The 16,945-nt window shown below is 36.3% G+C and overlaps 1 protein-coding gene and 1 long non-coding RNA gene across 2 annotated transcripts; one reads left to right on the top strand and one right to left on the bottom strand.

Annotated features, from left to right (window-relative positions):
• Window positions 1–231: 231 nt before the first annotated feature.
• On the top strand, window positions 232–653 carry LOC147927993 (uncharacterized). The gene is made up of 2 exons (XR_015579404.1): window positions 232–336; window positions 443–653. It is a non-coding gene; the product is annotated as an uncharacterized LOC147927993 (long non-coding RNA).
• Window positions 654–5,104: 4,451 nt separating this feature from the next.
• LOC104740822 (wall-associated receptor kinase 1-like) lies at window positions 5,105–7,898 on the bottom strand. Its single transcript, XM_010461531.3, has 3 exons — window positions 6,757–7,898; window positions 6,466–6,639; window positions 5,105–6,376 (listed from the first exon to the last, which is right to left on the bottom strand). Exons 1-3 carry the CDS (start codon window positions 7,637–7,639, stop codon window positions 5,178–5,180), a joined length of 2,256 nt encoding a protein of 751 aa, XP_010459833.2. The 5' UTR covers window positions 7,640–7,898; the 3' UTR covers window positions 5,105–5,177.
• Window positions 7,899–16,945: the final 9,047 nt, after the last annotated feature.

The raw sequence follows: 16,945 nt of genomic DNA, 5'->3' as shown, positions 1-16,945 counted from the left end.
TTAACCGTTTGTTGTCTTGTTTGATTGTTGTTCAGACTGTTGTTCTATGATCAAAAGGTATGAACTTCTCATGTCTGTTTAGTAGTATAGGGTTTAACTGTTTGTTGTCTTGTTTGATTGTGAGAATGTTAGATGTTTTTTTATTGTGACCCGTGTGTTGTTGTTAGGAGTATAGTTGAGTTTTTGCTTGATGTTTTGTTAATGTTATAGTGTGATTAACATTAACTCTTTTGCCATGTTTTGTGCGAGGTTTATATCAACTGGACAATGGGGTTTAATGGTGAAGAGGGGTGTTCATCAGCTCGACATTGGGAGTGGATTCTCGTAGTTGAAAAGGTATGCTCTTCGTCACTTACCCCAAAATCAGCTTGACAATGGGGTTTATGTACTCTTTATCACTTACCCCAAAATCTTGGTTTTAATGAATTCTTTTGATCATAAGATAAACAATGTGGGAGCTATTCGGTCAAAGCCGAAGGTGGACTATACAGCAGAGGATTTCTCGTTTCATATTTCGACCAACTTAGAATCTGCTTATCATCTGAGCCAGTTTGCGCATCCTCTGCTTAAGACTTCCGGAAGTGGGAACATCGTGTTCATGTCTTCTATTGCTGGAGTTGTATAGCTTTCTGTTGGTTCCATCTACTCTGCAAGAAAAGGTAATATACTAAATTATGGAAGTACACAAAAAAAACCTCTCCGTTTCTTTTTATCTTACAATAGTTTTCACATGTAAATATAACAAAACCACAAAAAAGAAACCTCTATTTTGAATTTTGTAAAATATGTTTAATATTCCAAAGTTTGTAAAATATGTTTAAGATTCCAAAGTTTTATGTAATATAAAATTTTTAATAATGGTTTTGTCATTTTAGATTATTAAAGTTTGATAATTACTAAATATAAATTTAAAAATTATTATTTAAAAGATTGAGCAACCTTCTTTGGATTCTCTAGTAAAGGAATGATTTTGCAAAAATACTGTTAGGGTTGCTTTACTTAAATTAGTATTAATTATATGATTAATTAATTTATGAGTAAATTAGGAGAGGTATTCCACTAAGCTCTAACCCCTTTCTTTAACTGTTATTTCCACCTCACAAATCTCTTATAACAAATATTATTTAAATATGCAAATTTGCCTGAAGAGGAGAGATAAAGTAATAATAAGGCTCTCTGTTTTGAGTTTTCCTTTGAAAAACGTTGTAGTGGTTACACATATAGATTATTACAATGAAAACTCATGGTTAATTGTCTTGGATTGATCTGATCATTTCTTTGGATAAGTTAGACGGTTGGTTGGTTGTTGATGGCGCCATCGTAATGACTATGAAATCCAAACTAAAGAAGAGAACACAACTGGAATCAGTCTCAGACGACTATGAGAAAGATAGACAGGGAGAGAGATATAATGAACTCTCAAATGCTTAAAACAAAACTATGACATATGCAAAATCCATGCGTCAAACAAACAACAACAAGCTCTTCATAATCGATTTACATGAAACAAACATCATTAGACTCAACTTGTGTTTTTTTCTTCACAACCAGGACAAGCTTTGCAACATGAGTTCAAAAACACCACTCGAGATAAACGAGATCAATTAGTTCTCAGTTATGATGAATTCAAGAAACACAAGTAAGAATCAGATATTTCCGGTAGGTAATTCTAATTCGATTTCAAAGGTGGTTTGCCAAAAAAGTCACAATTAGTGAATCCTACAATATACTATCCACGAAAAGCCCTGAATCTATTATCATGTCGATATAAATTCAAGAGGCCAGTTATATTAAAATCCATAAAACTAATTATTCATATCGATCTACTAATGAAATCAAAGAGATTATTACCTAGAGAAACGATTAAACCAAACAATTCGAGAATTGACCACTTCAATCTTCGATTTGGTGAAGCAAAAACCCTCTCCAATTGATGAACCGCCATCGTCGATAGTGCCGTAGTCAATCGAAATGATGATATCGCCGGTGAAAGACGCTTTTCCCAGTGTTATACATTTTCTCTCAAGCTTTTCCATTCTGATCTATCGATAACAAAGAGACGAGAGAGGAGAGACAGAGAAACGATTAAGGAAAGAGAGAGGAGAGCAAAATAAAATCGGGAAAGAAGAAAAAAAAAAAAAAATCTTTTTTTTTTTACTCCAACCAATCACAAACCAACACACCCATGGTTCTTAACGGTCCTAAAACATCTAAGCTAACAATCGATTCTTAGCAAAATCAGATTATTTCCATTATAATTAATCTGCTTTTTTTCTAAGCAACTTGTAAGATATTCACTAAGATGCTTTGATGGAGATACTCTTAGTCTGTTACTTCACGAGTTGTTTTTCTTCATTACGACATAAATTACACTTATATTCGCAGAACCGATCCCATTCTTCCAGACATTGCACGAATCTACAAGACTAAATTTCAAACAAAACAAGACCATGCCAATTAATGTAAACCGCGAGGAGGACGTTCATTGCATGCTTCATGTCCCAACGTGTACGTTTGCTTAGGTTGAACAGTGACAACTTTAGGTCTCAGTCATCTCGTCGTTTCTTGATATCTTGTTCGTTTCCCTCATAGTGGGGTAGCCAATTTGGTTTTTTTTACTATTCAAAAATTAAAAAGGTTGGTAATTGCAAGGAATCCTCATACAATGTGAACGCTCTTCGTCAACTTCAGTTTCGGCTCTATCTCTATTCTTTTACTTATATTACACGGCAAATTTACTATGTTTTTTCTTGACATTTATTTCCACCTCAAAATATATTATTAATTTATTATTGTTATTCAAATAAGATAATTGTCAGCTTCAGTGTCAAACCTTGCTATATTATTACCCACGTGGGTTATAAAATCAAATATTTTGTATGTAAAATAAAATTTTATTAAATTATATATGAAATGTTCATGATATTATTTATATATGTCTTGAAAAGAATTTATATATATACATTTATGAGTTTATAATTATGAAGTGTGTTAAAAGAACGACAATTTTCACATATTGCATAAAAATAAGATTTGGTTTTAAATTTAGTAAATCATTTCTAAATTCTAAAAATATTAAAATAGCATCATGCTTTTAATCTTATACTCTAAATACTAAACCATATCTCTTCAAAATTATATCATAAATGTAAAATATAAAAATATAGATAACCATTGGAAATGGTGTAAGCTTTTTTTGGCATAATGATAGATGGAGTAAGGGTTACTGGAAAATAGACATGAGGTATGTTTGACAACTCAAACAATACCAATGCGATATAAAAGTAGTTTTGCTTTTGTACAGGTTAATCTACTATAATTTAGACTACTTTTAATGATTGACATATGTCTTTGATGAAAGTATTGAGGTTACAATATGTGTGTATATATATATATTACAATAGGTCTCTGTAATGTTTTTCCGTATAATGCAAAAGGATGTCGTAACGTTTTGGAAGTGATTCCAAAAAGGCATAAAAAATATGTGATCTTTTGACCATTTATATATGCATTACACGGTAAAATTAGGTTCAATCTTTATATCAATATGCAAAGTAAAATATATTTTTGTAATGGGGATAAATAATTTTTAAAAATGAAAAACAAAGCAAATTTAGAAAACATAAACTTGGAAATATATTGTAGTTGAAGCTCAGAGGACTTAAGAGGAGAAATCTAAGGGACTTACAACTATAATATTATGAGTGAATGTTCAAAGCCAAAGAGATTGTGCTTTAGGAGTCAAGCATTAGGATCATCTTCATCACTTAAGACTTCCAACTATAGTTTGAAAGTTTAAAAATCACATTACAAAACAATGCAAAAATTTTAAATCACTATCATAAAACATAATCCTTTGAAAGAGGCTAATAAATATTGACAAGACTCTGATACCAAAAACAAAAAACATTGACATGGCTTTGTAAATGATTTCTTCAAATAGTCCTAGAGAAATTAATATGTTAATCATCATACTGCAATCATACTGCAAGACATCATGTTTTTTAAAAAAAACTTCATAAGAAATAATGTTAAGAAAAAATACCATGCGAAATAATGGGAAAAGAAAGACATATAGCTAAACATTGTTTGAAGTTTGTAAGAAATTTCATTGACACATTATTTTGAGTAATCACATTCATGGCAATAAATACAGTTATAAAGCATGTTAATTGTAATTAATTTGGTCATATGCATTATTGCAACATGAATAGTCTGAACAAAAGAAAAAGTCCACCCATAATGTCATAAAGGTAATTGATTGAGAGAAGTAAATGTAAATCTAAATAAACTGAACAAATAAAATGTCCCAAATTAAAAAAATGTGTGTAGACAATTTAGTTTTAGATTAGCAATAGTGTGTCTTTTTATTTCATTAAAATTGAAAAAAATGACACATGTTTAAAAAAATAGAGGGGTGCCAAATGACAATTTCTCACAACTACTTTATTATAGTTTAATATATAGTAAATATTGACATGTGAAACCATAAAAAATAGTTAAGTAATAAAGTTCCGGTTGCGATAAAAAAATAAGTGAAAATTTTATAAATCGTAAAAACAAAATAGAATAAATATATTTTTGTAAAATATATTACTCTTTCTTTAACAAAAGTAAACTATAGAGATTTTTGCTATGAAATAATACTAAATTGAAAAAATCAAAAATAATTAAAAATTTGGTAGAAGAAGATAAATCTGAGTACTTCTATATAATAAATAATGTGATTTTTAACCAATTAGGGCATCAAAGAGGAATAAAGCAGGTGACAGAATTGATGATGATGTAAGAAATGAGGGACAACCAACCATAAGTAAAACTTAAATACCTTCTCAGATTATGTAGTTGATGCTTCGAAATGGAGAAGCAGAGAGGCGTGGAGAAGAAAGAAAATATATTTAACTTTTTTAACTTGCTTCGAAATGGAGAAGCAGAGAGGCGTGGAGAAGAAAGAAAACCTATTTTTTTGGTTTCTTTGCTCCATAGTTTTGAATTAAAATTGAAATGAGTTTATGTCTTGTTAGCTAGAGAATTGAGATATATCTATTTAAGTTTCTTTAACCCATAGTTTTGAATTAAAGTGAAGATGAGGACATATGTCAGCGATAAAAGAAGCAATGTTATTAGAATAAATTGATAAAAACCTTCTCATATTATATAAGATTTATTATTGTTATTCAAATAAGATAATTGCCAGCTTCAGTGTCAAACCTTGCTACATTGTTGATGCTGTCATAATAACCACGGCTAATGGTATCGCCTTGTGCAGACAAATTGTGACCACTAATCAACAGTTCATTCTCCTCGGTATACTGATTTGACCACTTATGTTTGGTTGTTTTGATTGTCAAGGCCTCTAACTCTGCAGCTACTTCTTTCATCCTTGGCCTTTTCTCTCCCATCATTCTTGTACACTCAACAGCAATTCTTGCAGCTTTCTTGATCTCCCTCAGATTATCCTCGTTCATCACTTGGACGTCAATAATCTCATGCAACGTATTCTCTTTCGTGGCAGAAACAAAATAACTAACTAGATGTTTTGAGGTTCCTTGCCGTTCAAAGCACAATGCTTTTTGACTTGAGAGCAGTTCCATGAGGACTACCCCAAAGCTATAAACATCGCTCTTCTCGTTTAGAAGCCCTGTGTTGTAGTATTCTGGGTCTAGGTAACCTAGAGTGCCTTGCACCATAGTTGCGAGCTCCTCTTTATCCGTTGGTATCAGCCTTGAAGCACCAAAGTCAGCTACTTTTGCAGTTAAGTTTTCATCCAGTAGGATATTGGCGGTCTTGATATCTCTGTGGATGATTGGAATAGAAGCAGAGGAGTGAAGATATGCAAGAGTTCCAGCGACTTCTATTGCTATCCTCAAACGGTGTTCCCATGTTAGAGAAGAGTTAAAAATGGAGTCGTGCAAGTGATCGAAAAGAGTGCCACTGTTAATGAACTCGTAGACTAGCAAGGGAACTTCGGTCTCTAGACAACATCCCAAGAGCTTGACCACGTTCCTATGGTTGATTTGTGAAAGCACGAGCACTTCATTGATGAACTGCTCAACTTGGCTACGGTCTCCTAGCCGAGCTTTCTTTATCGCAACTACAGAAGTATCTGGCAATATACCTTTGTAGACTGTCCCCTGGCCTCCCTGACCCAAGATTCTGCTCTCATCATAACCATTAGTTGCTTCTTTCATGCCTTCCTCAGTAAAGATTTTAACATCAGCATTTGATGGCCCTGCTCCTGAGAGTCGCTGTATCAACATGCCACCACCATTTTTCTCAAAGAATTTTTGTCGCAGCTCGGTGTCTTTACGACGCCTCAGCCTATGTTGTATGAAACTAACGCCAAGAAGGATGACCAAGAAGACGATAGTGGTCACTGATCACACGCATCGCAGAGACAGATAGATGATTAGAATGAGTTGATGCGGGAAGAAGTCCAGAAAAAAAGTGAGAGGGGAAGCTTACCAAGAAGAATCATAGCCCATCCAAACTCTTTACGCTTGCAGCTCATTGTGGTTGTATCTAAGCGGTAACCAGATCGACACTTACAATCAAAGCCTCCATCTCTGTTTCTACAGGTTTTGGGATCCGAACAATTATGTTTATGGTCACTGTTACTAGTCGTACACTCATTGATGTCTGGTCCAAGGTCAAAGAGAGGGCAAAGATACAACAAGAAATATATGTATGAGGAAACCAATTAACACACAAGAGAAGAAAGAATGAAAGAAAGCAAAAGAAATTAATATAAAGTACCTTGGCAACCGTCTAAAATGTATGGATTCCCATCAAAACCTTGGTTACATGTGCAGATATACCCGCTTCTAGTACTAGAATCAGAACATGTGCTGTTCCCACCGCATATTCTTGTGTTTCCAGCTTGCTCACATGTCTGGTTTCCAATAGACCAATCTAGTGACACAGGGAACCTCGTTACATTCCGAAGATTCTGAAGATCTTCTAAAGAACTGAAGATAAAATTATCATCTTCAACGAGAAAAGTGTAGGTGCAAGGATTAAATTGATGCACGAAACTCAGGTTTGGTATGCGAGCTGAACCAAATCCGAATGTATAGCTATCCGTTGGTATGGGAGCTGAACCAAATCCGAATGTATAGCTATCCAAGGGGAGAGAGACGTTTGTTCTGCAGCAACCTACACCATCACATTTTCCATTTTTGGCCGGTGGAACATTGCATACCGACATGCATCCAGTTGAATAATCTTCCATTCCAGAACTGCCCACAAGTCCTAAAACATTACAGCCTACTACAGTAAACTTATTGTTGGCTGAGAGAGATAAATCATCCAGACTAAAATCGATGTAGCCCAAAGTTTCATTTCCTTGGGCGTCGTTGCAAGAAGAGGATACATTAAGCAGAACTTGTATCTGGCCGCGGTGATAAAAGTTTTTCACTTCAATGTGGCGTAAGACATGTGGCCTATCATCCTTACAGGTGATACTAAAGCTTTCATTTCCGGGATAGTAACAACCTGAAGAAATGCCAAAAGGATACTCTATTGCGACGTTGCCACATTTAGTTTGGCAATCCTTGCGAGGTTGGTGTTGCCCCTTGACCAGCACCGTATAAGAAAGGCAGAATATAACCACCAAGAACAGACCCTCCTGCAACTTCATCTTCTACCTCTATTTTGTCTCTCTCTTTCTCTCTCTAACTTTGTTCCTCTTTTGAGTTTTCTCTCATCAGTCATCTCCTTGAGGCCTTTATTGTAGGAAAAGAACCTGTTCCCATTTTCTCAGAAATTGCAGGAAACTGCTAGACGAAAATTCAACTACTCAATCAAAACCCTGTACGTTTGCTTCAGTCTCTGTCCCGGCCCCTCTTATGTTTTCTTGATATTTTGTTTGCTTTAACTCCTAGTGAAGAGTCCAATTTGGTTTCTCCAAACAGTGAATTGTCTCTTACTATTCAAAGAATAAGACGCTTGGTATGTAATTGCAAGGAATCTTCCTTCTCTTTTTTTCTCTATGTACAAAAAATGAGAAGAGTAGTAAATATTAAGACTACAGTGTCACAAAGTCAACCACTTTTAACTTTTTCGTCAACGTCAATCATTACTAATAATAATCTCATTTGGATTGGCTCTACTCACTCTAATAGGCGTGAAAGCTGTTTTTGGAACCATCATTACTAATATCATCACTCAACAGAGCATATTTTTGTAACAGAAAAATTATTTTAATTGTTACAAAAGCAGAGCAATCTTATGCAACAAGAATGGTAAAGTTAATTTAGAAAACGAAAATATCAAAGTTTTAGGTAGAGTAACAAAAAAAATAGGAGTCAATGAGCCTTTTTCAAATCTAGCTACGTACATACCACCACGCAATACACAAGTATCAACTTTGGAGTCAGGATGGGATATCTAAACCCATTAGTTAGGTCCAAATACATATATATTATGGAGATTGAAGAACAAGAAGATCGAAAGTATTAAAAAACAAACACTAGACTCGAATTATAACTCTTTTGTTTTTTCCGTTAGCTTACACATCAAAGGGGAGTTATAAATAGAATAGTTGATGATCTATAAGATCGACCTTACATGGTTTTTTGAATGTCATTTTTTGATACTTAAACAGAGTGGTAATGATATATATCAGCGGCCAGCTTCAGTGTCCAATGTTGTCATAGCCACTGCTACCTGTTTCTTCTTGTGCTCAATATCCTCTTCTTCAGGTTATTATAATATCATCTACTTTCCTCTCCCGTCACTCTTGTACAGTCAACAAAAAATCTTGCCGCTTTCTCTCTTTCATTATTGCAGTCATGTTCCCATTTTCCAAGAAATTGCAGGATTCTGAAATACTACAACACAAACAAGACCAATTAAAAGTTATTAACAGTTATTTTAATTGGTTTTCTTTTCAACATATGAAAAGATTGATTAATAGGGAAGATGTAGAAGAAGAACCCTGATCACAACAACATCCTCTGTTTTCTTTTGATGCTTTTTGTTGCAAATTTTTTTAGTGTTCCTTAACGAATTTGTTTTTGTCCCCTTTATACCATATTATTTGTAGCCATTGTTTTTTTCCTTTTTTAAAGAGGTAACACCATGAGATAAGAATATGTGAAGCATTAAGATTCCTTTACAACACAAGAAAAAATCACATTACATTTGCGTTTGTCAGAGCTGGACTGATAAATATCAGCGGCCAGCTTCAATGTCTAATATTGATATATTCTTGATGCTATCATAGCCAATAATACTGGTATCACCCTGCGCTAATAAGATTTGAACCCCAAGCAAGTGCTCAACCTCTTTCGGATACTGATCTGACCACTTATGTTTGGTTGTTTTGACTCTCAAAGCTTCTAGCTCTGCAGCTACGTCTTTCATCCTTGGCCTTTCCTCTCCCATAAGTCTTGTACACTCAAGAGAAACTCTTGCAGCTTCTTGGATCTCTCTCTGATTATCCTCCTTCATTACTCGCCCGTCAATAATATCATGCAACCTATTCTCTTTCATGGCAGAAACAAAATAACTCACTAGATGTTTTGAGTTCTCTAGCCGTTCAAAGCACAATGCCTTTTGACCTGAGAGTAGTTCCATGAGGACTACCCCGAAGCTATAAACATCGCTTTTTTCGTTCAGCAATCCTGTGGTGTAGTACTCTGGGTCTAAGTAAACATCGCTTTAAGAAATTTCAGGAATATGCAAGACTAAAATTCAACTACAAAAACAAAACCAAGACCATGCCAATGGAGAATCTAGAACCAACGTGTACGTTTGCTTGGGTTAAACAGTGACAACTTTAGGTCTCGGTCCTCTCGTCGTTTCTTGATATCTTGTTCGTTTCCCTCATAGTGGGGTAGCCAATTTGGTTTTGTTAACAGTGACTTATTTTCTTACTACTATTCAAAGATTAAGAAGTTTGGTAGTTGCAAGGAATCCTCATACAATAGGAACGCTCTTCGTCAACTTCAGTCTCGGCTCTCTTATTTTCCTTATATTACACGGCAAATTTACTCTGTTTTTTCTTGACATATATTCCCACCTCAAAAATATTTTAATTATTATTCAAATAAGATAATTGCCTTTAAGTGGTACGATATGATGTAGGAATAAGACTCCCGAGTCATCTTCATCACAACATGCTCTGTTTTCTTCTGATGTTTTTATTACGAGTTGTTTCTTTAATTCAATTCCCAGCTATGACATCCCTTTTAGTTATTGATGAGTAACGAAACACATGATGAGTCAAGCTGTTGATCAAATATCAAGTTCGAACCAATTGACTCATTTTTTTTTTTTGAGTTTACCAAGCAACACACAAGGATCATATTTGAGAATGATCATCATACTTACTACGTACTTTAAATTATAGTATTTCTTCGTGAGTTGTTTTTTTCTTTCTTTTTTGGTTTGTAAGCACAATTATATATATCAATGTCATATGGGGAATCCCATTCACGAACACTACATTTTCTGATACCGAATTAACTAATGGTTAAGCATATAGCATTTTAGGGAAATTATGAAGATATAATTTATGATCTACAAGGATTTCTCACGCTTAAATATTCTTGCACAAAACAAAAAATAAAAGAAAAAAGAGATAAGCATTATTCAAAAACAAAAGACATGCATGTGATTTTTTATCAGCGGCCAGCTTCAATGTCAAACCTTGCTACATTTTAGCGCAAAAATCGAACTCAGAAAAGATGCGAATTATATTTAAATTAACGAAATCAGAAACAAATTACAACAACATAATATAAAGCATAAAATAAATCACGGAGGCAAGATATGATATCTCTTTCCTTAATTCAATAAATCGGCCATAAGTGCTTTCAGACAATCACGATTTATGAACCCCAGAATACAACCGATCACGAACTATTACAGTAGCACACCAGTAATAGAACTCAAGCGAACAGATCTACGTTATACTCTCGAGACTACTAAACTAAGAACTTACTTGAACTAAGTAAGGGAGAGGGAGAGAGAGATCTTCAGAGGAAGGAGTGCTTATGTTTTTGTGTGTGAAAAATAATGAGAGGTTGTGCCTCTATATATAGTGGAAGGAGGGAGGTCTCAAGAAAATATTCACTGAATATTCTCGCAGTGCTGCCCAAGTTGCTTGGAGTTCACACCAAGTCTTTCCAAAAAATTAAATGAGCCTACAACAGTCTCAAGAGCCAAAAAGCCCAAAAGCCCAAAAGCTCAAGACACCACAGCCCACGTCCACGACCAGCCCGGCCCGCCCCGCGTCCGTGCCTGGCCCATCCCGCGTCCGTGCCTGGCCCGTCCCGCGTCCGTGCTTGGCCCAGCCCGGTTCGGTTCGGTTCGCATGTGGGAATCTTCCCTCTTCCATCTACACACTTTTGAAACTAGAAGAGTGTGAAACTATATATATATATATATATGAGTGAAAAATCAGTCATATTTCCGATGTGGGATATTTCCCAAAACATCCCAAGTAGCTTACTTCACACTCTTATTTCTCATTCAAATCAACTCAGTTTTGGACGTATGAGTATACCATCTTGTAGTACTCGTTACCAGATTTCCATTGCACTATCAACCCAACAATTTCGATCAGCCATTTGGCCGGAAAGTCGCCGGAAAGTCACTGTCCCAAAACCTGCAATTTTCTAAAAATTCAGTTCCAACAATCCCCCACATGAATAGAAATAAGTCTAAACATATGATGACATAACTAACTCTATAGACTAACACTACTAGCTAGACTAGACAGACCTTCGAGAGTATATGCGAAAACTAATTGTATCTGAGTTGGTGGTGTTTTTCAACCTTGAACCGACTCATTGTTATACCTGTCGAGTTTACTCGGCCAGATGGTGAACATGATGTCTTGAACCATCCGGATTTGTATGTAAACTTAGACAGCAGGCATAACACAACTTCGTTTCTCGTAGAACGAGGTTCTCTATTGTGTTCATTGTGGCCTTGAACATGCCTGGTTAATCATGAGTGAACTTGGAGAGTATAGCCTCATATATTCTCCTAGAAACGGCCCCATTTCACACTCACAAGGTGATTTTAATAGCTGCTTGTATTTAAAGAAATATCTTGTAATTATTTCAAATATTTTACAAAGCTACATTTCAAATCATTAAAAGCATATGCTTAACCTCTAACATACAAGAAGCACTTTACATCATGGGGTCTCCACTCTGAGTAGGTGGGGTTACCATCAAACCTCCTCTTAAGTTGTAGGCTTTAAACCCATTCCTCTTGATGATTTTATAACTTGATCTCTCGCCAAACCTTTTGAAAATGGATCCGCTAGGTTTTCTTTCTTATGGATGTAATCAATCGTAACTACACCTGTTGAGATAAGTTGTCTAACAGTTTCATGTCTCCGTCTGATGTGACGAGATTTGCCATTGTAATGGGTATTCCTTGCCCTTCCCAAAGCCGATTCACTATCACAATGTACACGTATTGCAGGCACAGGATTCCCCCACATCGGGATGTCTTCCAAGAAATTACGAAGTGATTCATCTTCCGACATAGCTATCTCCAAAGCTATGAATTCAGATTCCATAGTTGATTTAGCTGCCAGAGTTTGTTTGGAAGATTTCCAGGACACTGCTGCACCTCCAAGTGTAAAAACGTATCCACTCATGGATTTGGAGTTTCTCGAGTCTACGATCCAGTTGGCATCACTGTAACCTTCCAAAACTCTGGGTTCTCTACCATAGTGCAAGCCGTGATCTTTGGTATAATGTAGATAGTCCAAAACTTTAGTTATAGCCATCCAATGCTTATGTCAAGGATTACTTGTGTAGCGAATAAGTACATTGACAGAGTGCGCTAAATCCGGTCTTGTACAATTTGTCAAGTACATTAGACTGCCAATTACCCTTGCATACTCCACATGTTGCACAGGTTCACCAGAATTTTTGGTGAAGTGAATTTGAGGATCCTCTAGAGTTTTGCAGTCCCATTTGAGTAGTGCTTGAATCGATCAAGCACTTTTTCAGCATAGTGGGTTTGAGACAAGATAAGGCCCTCATCAGTTCTGATGATTTTTATGCCCAAAATTACATCTGCTAAACCCAAGTCCTTCATGTCAAAATGTCTTTTCAGCATGTTTTTTGTTTGAGTTATGATGTCTTTGTTGTTGTCGATGATGAGCATATCATCTACATATAAGCATAACAAAATATATCCTGATGGAGTAGTTTTGTAATATATGCATTTGTCATATTCATTAATGCGAAAACCATTAGAAATCATCATATTGTCAAACTTCTCATGCCACTGCTTAGGAGCCTATTTGAGTCCATATAATGACTTCACAAGTTTACACACTTTGTGTTCTTGTCCTGGAATAACAAATCCCTCAGGTTTTTTCATGTAGATTTCCTCCTCTAAATCTCCATGGAAAAAGCAGTTTTTACATCCATTTGATGGATTTCAAGATTTCTCAAGGCTGCAATACCTATGAGCATCCTGATCGAAGATAGTCTTGTTACCGGTGAATAGGTATCAAAGAAATCTAAACCTTCTTTTTGCCGAAATCCTTGCACTACAAGCATAGCCTTGTACCGCTCAATATCGCCATTGGGTTTTTGTTTTATCGTAATAATCTATTTACACCCTAAAGGCTTAACTCCTTGTGGTAGATCTGCCATCTCATATGTATGATGTTGCATGATAGAGTCTATTTCAGTTTTGACTTCTTCCTTCCAATAAGGTGTATCAGGTGTAGACATAGCTTCTGCGTATGTTCTAGGTAGATTTTTAACTAGAAATGCCATCATCAGAAAATCATCACCAAATGATTTACTTTTGCGAGGTCGTTTGCTCCGTCTAGGTTCCAGTTCTGTTTCTACAGAAGTAGTACTCAAAGTATTGCCAACTTCCAAAGTCGCTGCATCTCGTTATTCACGAGTCCGTTTTTGAGTTTTCCTACAGGGGAAAATGTCTTCAAAAAATGAAGCATTTCTTGACTCCATAACTGTATTCACATGGATATCTGAAATATCTGATTTATGAACCAGAAATCGATATGCACTACTGTTATGTGCATATCCGATGAATATATAGTCTATGGTCTTTGACCCAATTGTGACCTTTTTAGGAGGTGGTACAACCACTTTTGCTAGGCACCCCCACACTTTGAGGTATTTGTACGAAGGTATTGTACCTTTCCAAAGCTCATATGGTGACTTGCCAGTAACCTTATGCGGTATCCTGTTGAGGATGTAATTACTGGTAAGCAATGCTTCCCCCCACATGTTCTGGGCTAACCCAGATTCCTGCAACAACGCATTCATCATCTCTTTCAGAGTTCGATTCTTTCGTTCCGCTACTCCATTAGATTCTGGCGAGTAGGGAGTTGTTGTCTGATGTATAATGCTTTTTTCTCTGCAAAATGCATTGAACGGCTCATTATATTCTCCTCCTCTATCACTTCGAACTACTTTTATAGTTTTCTGAAGCTGATTTTCCACTTCGAGGGTGAATTCTTTAAATTTTTCCAGTGCTCCATCTTTGTTATGCAAGAGATATACATAGCAATATCTAGTGCAATCATCAATGAAGGTAACAAAGTATTTCTTACCACCTCTAGTTTGCACATACTTTAAATCACATAAGTCTGTGTGAATTAAGTATAGAGGTTCAATTGTTCTTTCAACTCGTGGTGAGGGATTTTTAGTGAGTTTGGCTTGTACGCACACTTCACATTTTTCTTGGTTAGTTTTGAATTTTGGAATCAAATTCAAGTTTTGCATTTTTTGCATTGTTTTGTAATTGACATGTCCTAAACGTTCATGCCAAGTAGTAAACGACTCAACCAAGTAAGCAATAGGGTTTTCTTTCATTTCAGCAACAGAAGCAGAAGCTACAATTTTCGGATGGACTGTCGTTACAGACATCTTGATCAGTCCACCCTTAACAAAACCCTTTCCCAAATACATCCCATTTTTCTCAAGAACTAACTTATCAGCCTCAAAATTGATGGAAAAACCATGCTTGCTTAGCACGGTTCCAGATATGAGATTCTTCCGCATGTCAGGTATGTGCTTCACGTTCTGCAAGGTGAGCTCACGATCAGAAGTTAGCTTCAGAACCACTTTGCCCTTACCTTCAATCTTGGACACCGCCGTGTTGCCCATGAAAAGCTGCTCGTTTGACTTGTTCTTCTCGTAGGTGGTGAACATGGTCCGATCAGTACATATATGTGTGGTAGCCCTAGTGTCATAGAACCACTCTACTGGATTCCAGATATCAACCTAGTTACATTCCGTAACCACTGCAACCATGTCTTCTTCAGTTAGGTTTGCTTGCAACTTGAGATCTTTGGCTTTGCTTTTGCACACTTCAGCCTTGTGTCCAATCTTACCACAATGATGACACTTTCCTTTGAACTTCCTCTCAAAGTTGCTCTTCTTGAAGTTTGGTCCAGATGACACCTTCAACGGTTTGTGAGGAATAGAGATCCCTTTACCCTTGCCTTTCAGCTTGACCTTATGCTCAGCTACATGAACATCATGCCCCTGGTTTTGAGCGTCCGAATGAGCTCCACGATTGTTGTCCTCAACTCTCAACCGACGGATGAGATCATCAAGAGACATTGCCTTACGCTTGAAGTTAAGGTAATGCTTGAAATTCGACCAGCCTGGTGGTAGCTTCTCGATCAAGCAATTCGTCTTGAAGACATTGCAGATCGACATCCCTTCCAACTCGATCTCCTGAAAGATGCGTTGAAGAGCCTCCACTTGTTCCATAATTGGTTTGGAATCCACCATCTTGAAGTTCAGGAACTTCGTAGTTGAGTATTTCTGCATCCCAGACTCATCAGTCTTGTACTTGGTCTCCAAAGCTAGCCACAATGCTTTTGAAGTCTTGTACATACTGTAGAGGTCATACAGATCATTGACCAAACGGTTCAGAATCTGACCTTTGCAACAATAGTCTCCTTGAGCCCAGCTATCCATGCTTCCAACCACATACACGTCAATGTCACCTTATGGAAGCGTTGGTGGATCCTCTGTGAGGTACCTTTCCATGTTCATGCTGGCCAAGTAGTAGCGCATCTTGTTTTGCCACGTTTTGAACCCAGCTTCGCCATCAAACTTATCTGGCATCATCCCTTGGGAAGCCGAAGGTGATTTCAGCGCACGTTTTCTATACCTGAATCGGTAAGCTTCGTGTTTTCAAGTTCTTTAGCAAGGCGTAAAGCCAACTCCGCAGGAGTTTCAACAGGGGTTGCAGGAACCCTAGCACCATCAACGTTGTTGGTGTTGTCTCCAGACATTTTTCTCTGTTTCACAATAAACAGAACAGATCTGATTAATATATTAATCAAATAATTCAAGTAATGAAATTACACTGAATTGGTTTTGCAAACTCGCTTAACAAGCGTTCGCAGAAACTTGTTTCACAAACTCACTCAATTAAGAGCGTTCGTGGAAACCAGAGAGTATAGAAGAAAGAATTAAAGTAAAAGCGTTCTTCAAAAACTTTCCGCGTAAGCACCGAAAGATGAAAGCAGAAATAGTTTTTCAGAAGATTTTGAAATCGTTTTTAAAATAAAAAAAAATCAAAAAATTCTCAATCCGTTTAAAGCGATAATCAGAAAGCGGATTTATTGAATTAAGACTGTTAGGAGTGCAAAAATCGAATTGAGAAAAGATGCGAATTATATTTAAATTAACGAAATCAGAAACGAATTACAACAGCATAATATAAAGCATAAAATAAATCACGGAGGCAAGATATGATATCTCTTTCCTTAATTCAATAAATCGGCCGTAAGTGCTTTCGGACAATCACGATTTATGAATCCCAGGATACAACCGATCACGAACTATTACAGTAGCACACCAGTAATAGAACTCAAGCGAACAGATCTATGTTATACTCTCGAGACTACTAAACTAAGAACTTACTTGAACTAAGTAAGGGAGAGGGAGAGAGAGATCTTCAGAGGAAGGAG

This window comes from Camelina sativa, chromosome 14 (genome assembly GCF_030686135.1).
Source record: "Camelina sativa cultivar CO46 ecotype springtype chromosome 14, ASM3068613v1".
NCBI classification, from domain to species: Eukaryota; Viridiplantae; Streptophyta; class Magnoliopsida; order Brassicales; family Brassicaceae; genus Camelina; species Camelina sativa.
This window is presented reverse-complemented; position numbering and strand designations above follow the sequence as displayed.

Coding starts and splice junctions, on each gene's coding strand:
- LOC104740822 (XM_010461531.3), bottom strand. CDS start 7,639: ATGAAGTTGCAGGAGGGTCTGTTCTTGGTGGTTATATTCTGCCTTTCT. Junction 6,640..6,756: donor CATTTTAGACGGTTGCCAAG/GTACTTTATATT, acceptor ACCTTGGACCAG/ACATCAATGAGTGTACGACT. Junction 6,377..6,465: donor ATGGGCTATGATTCTTCTTG/GTAAGCTTCCCC, acceptor GCGTGTGATCAG/TGACCACTATCGTCTTCTTG.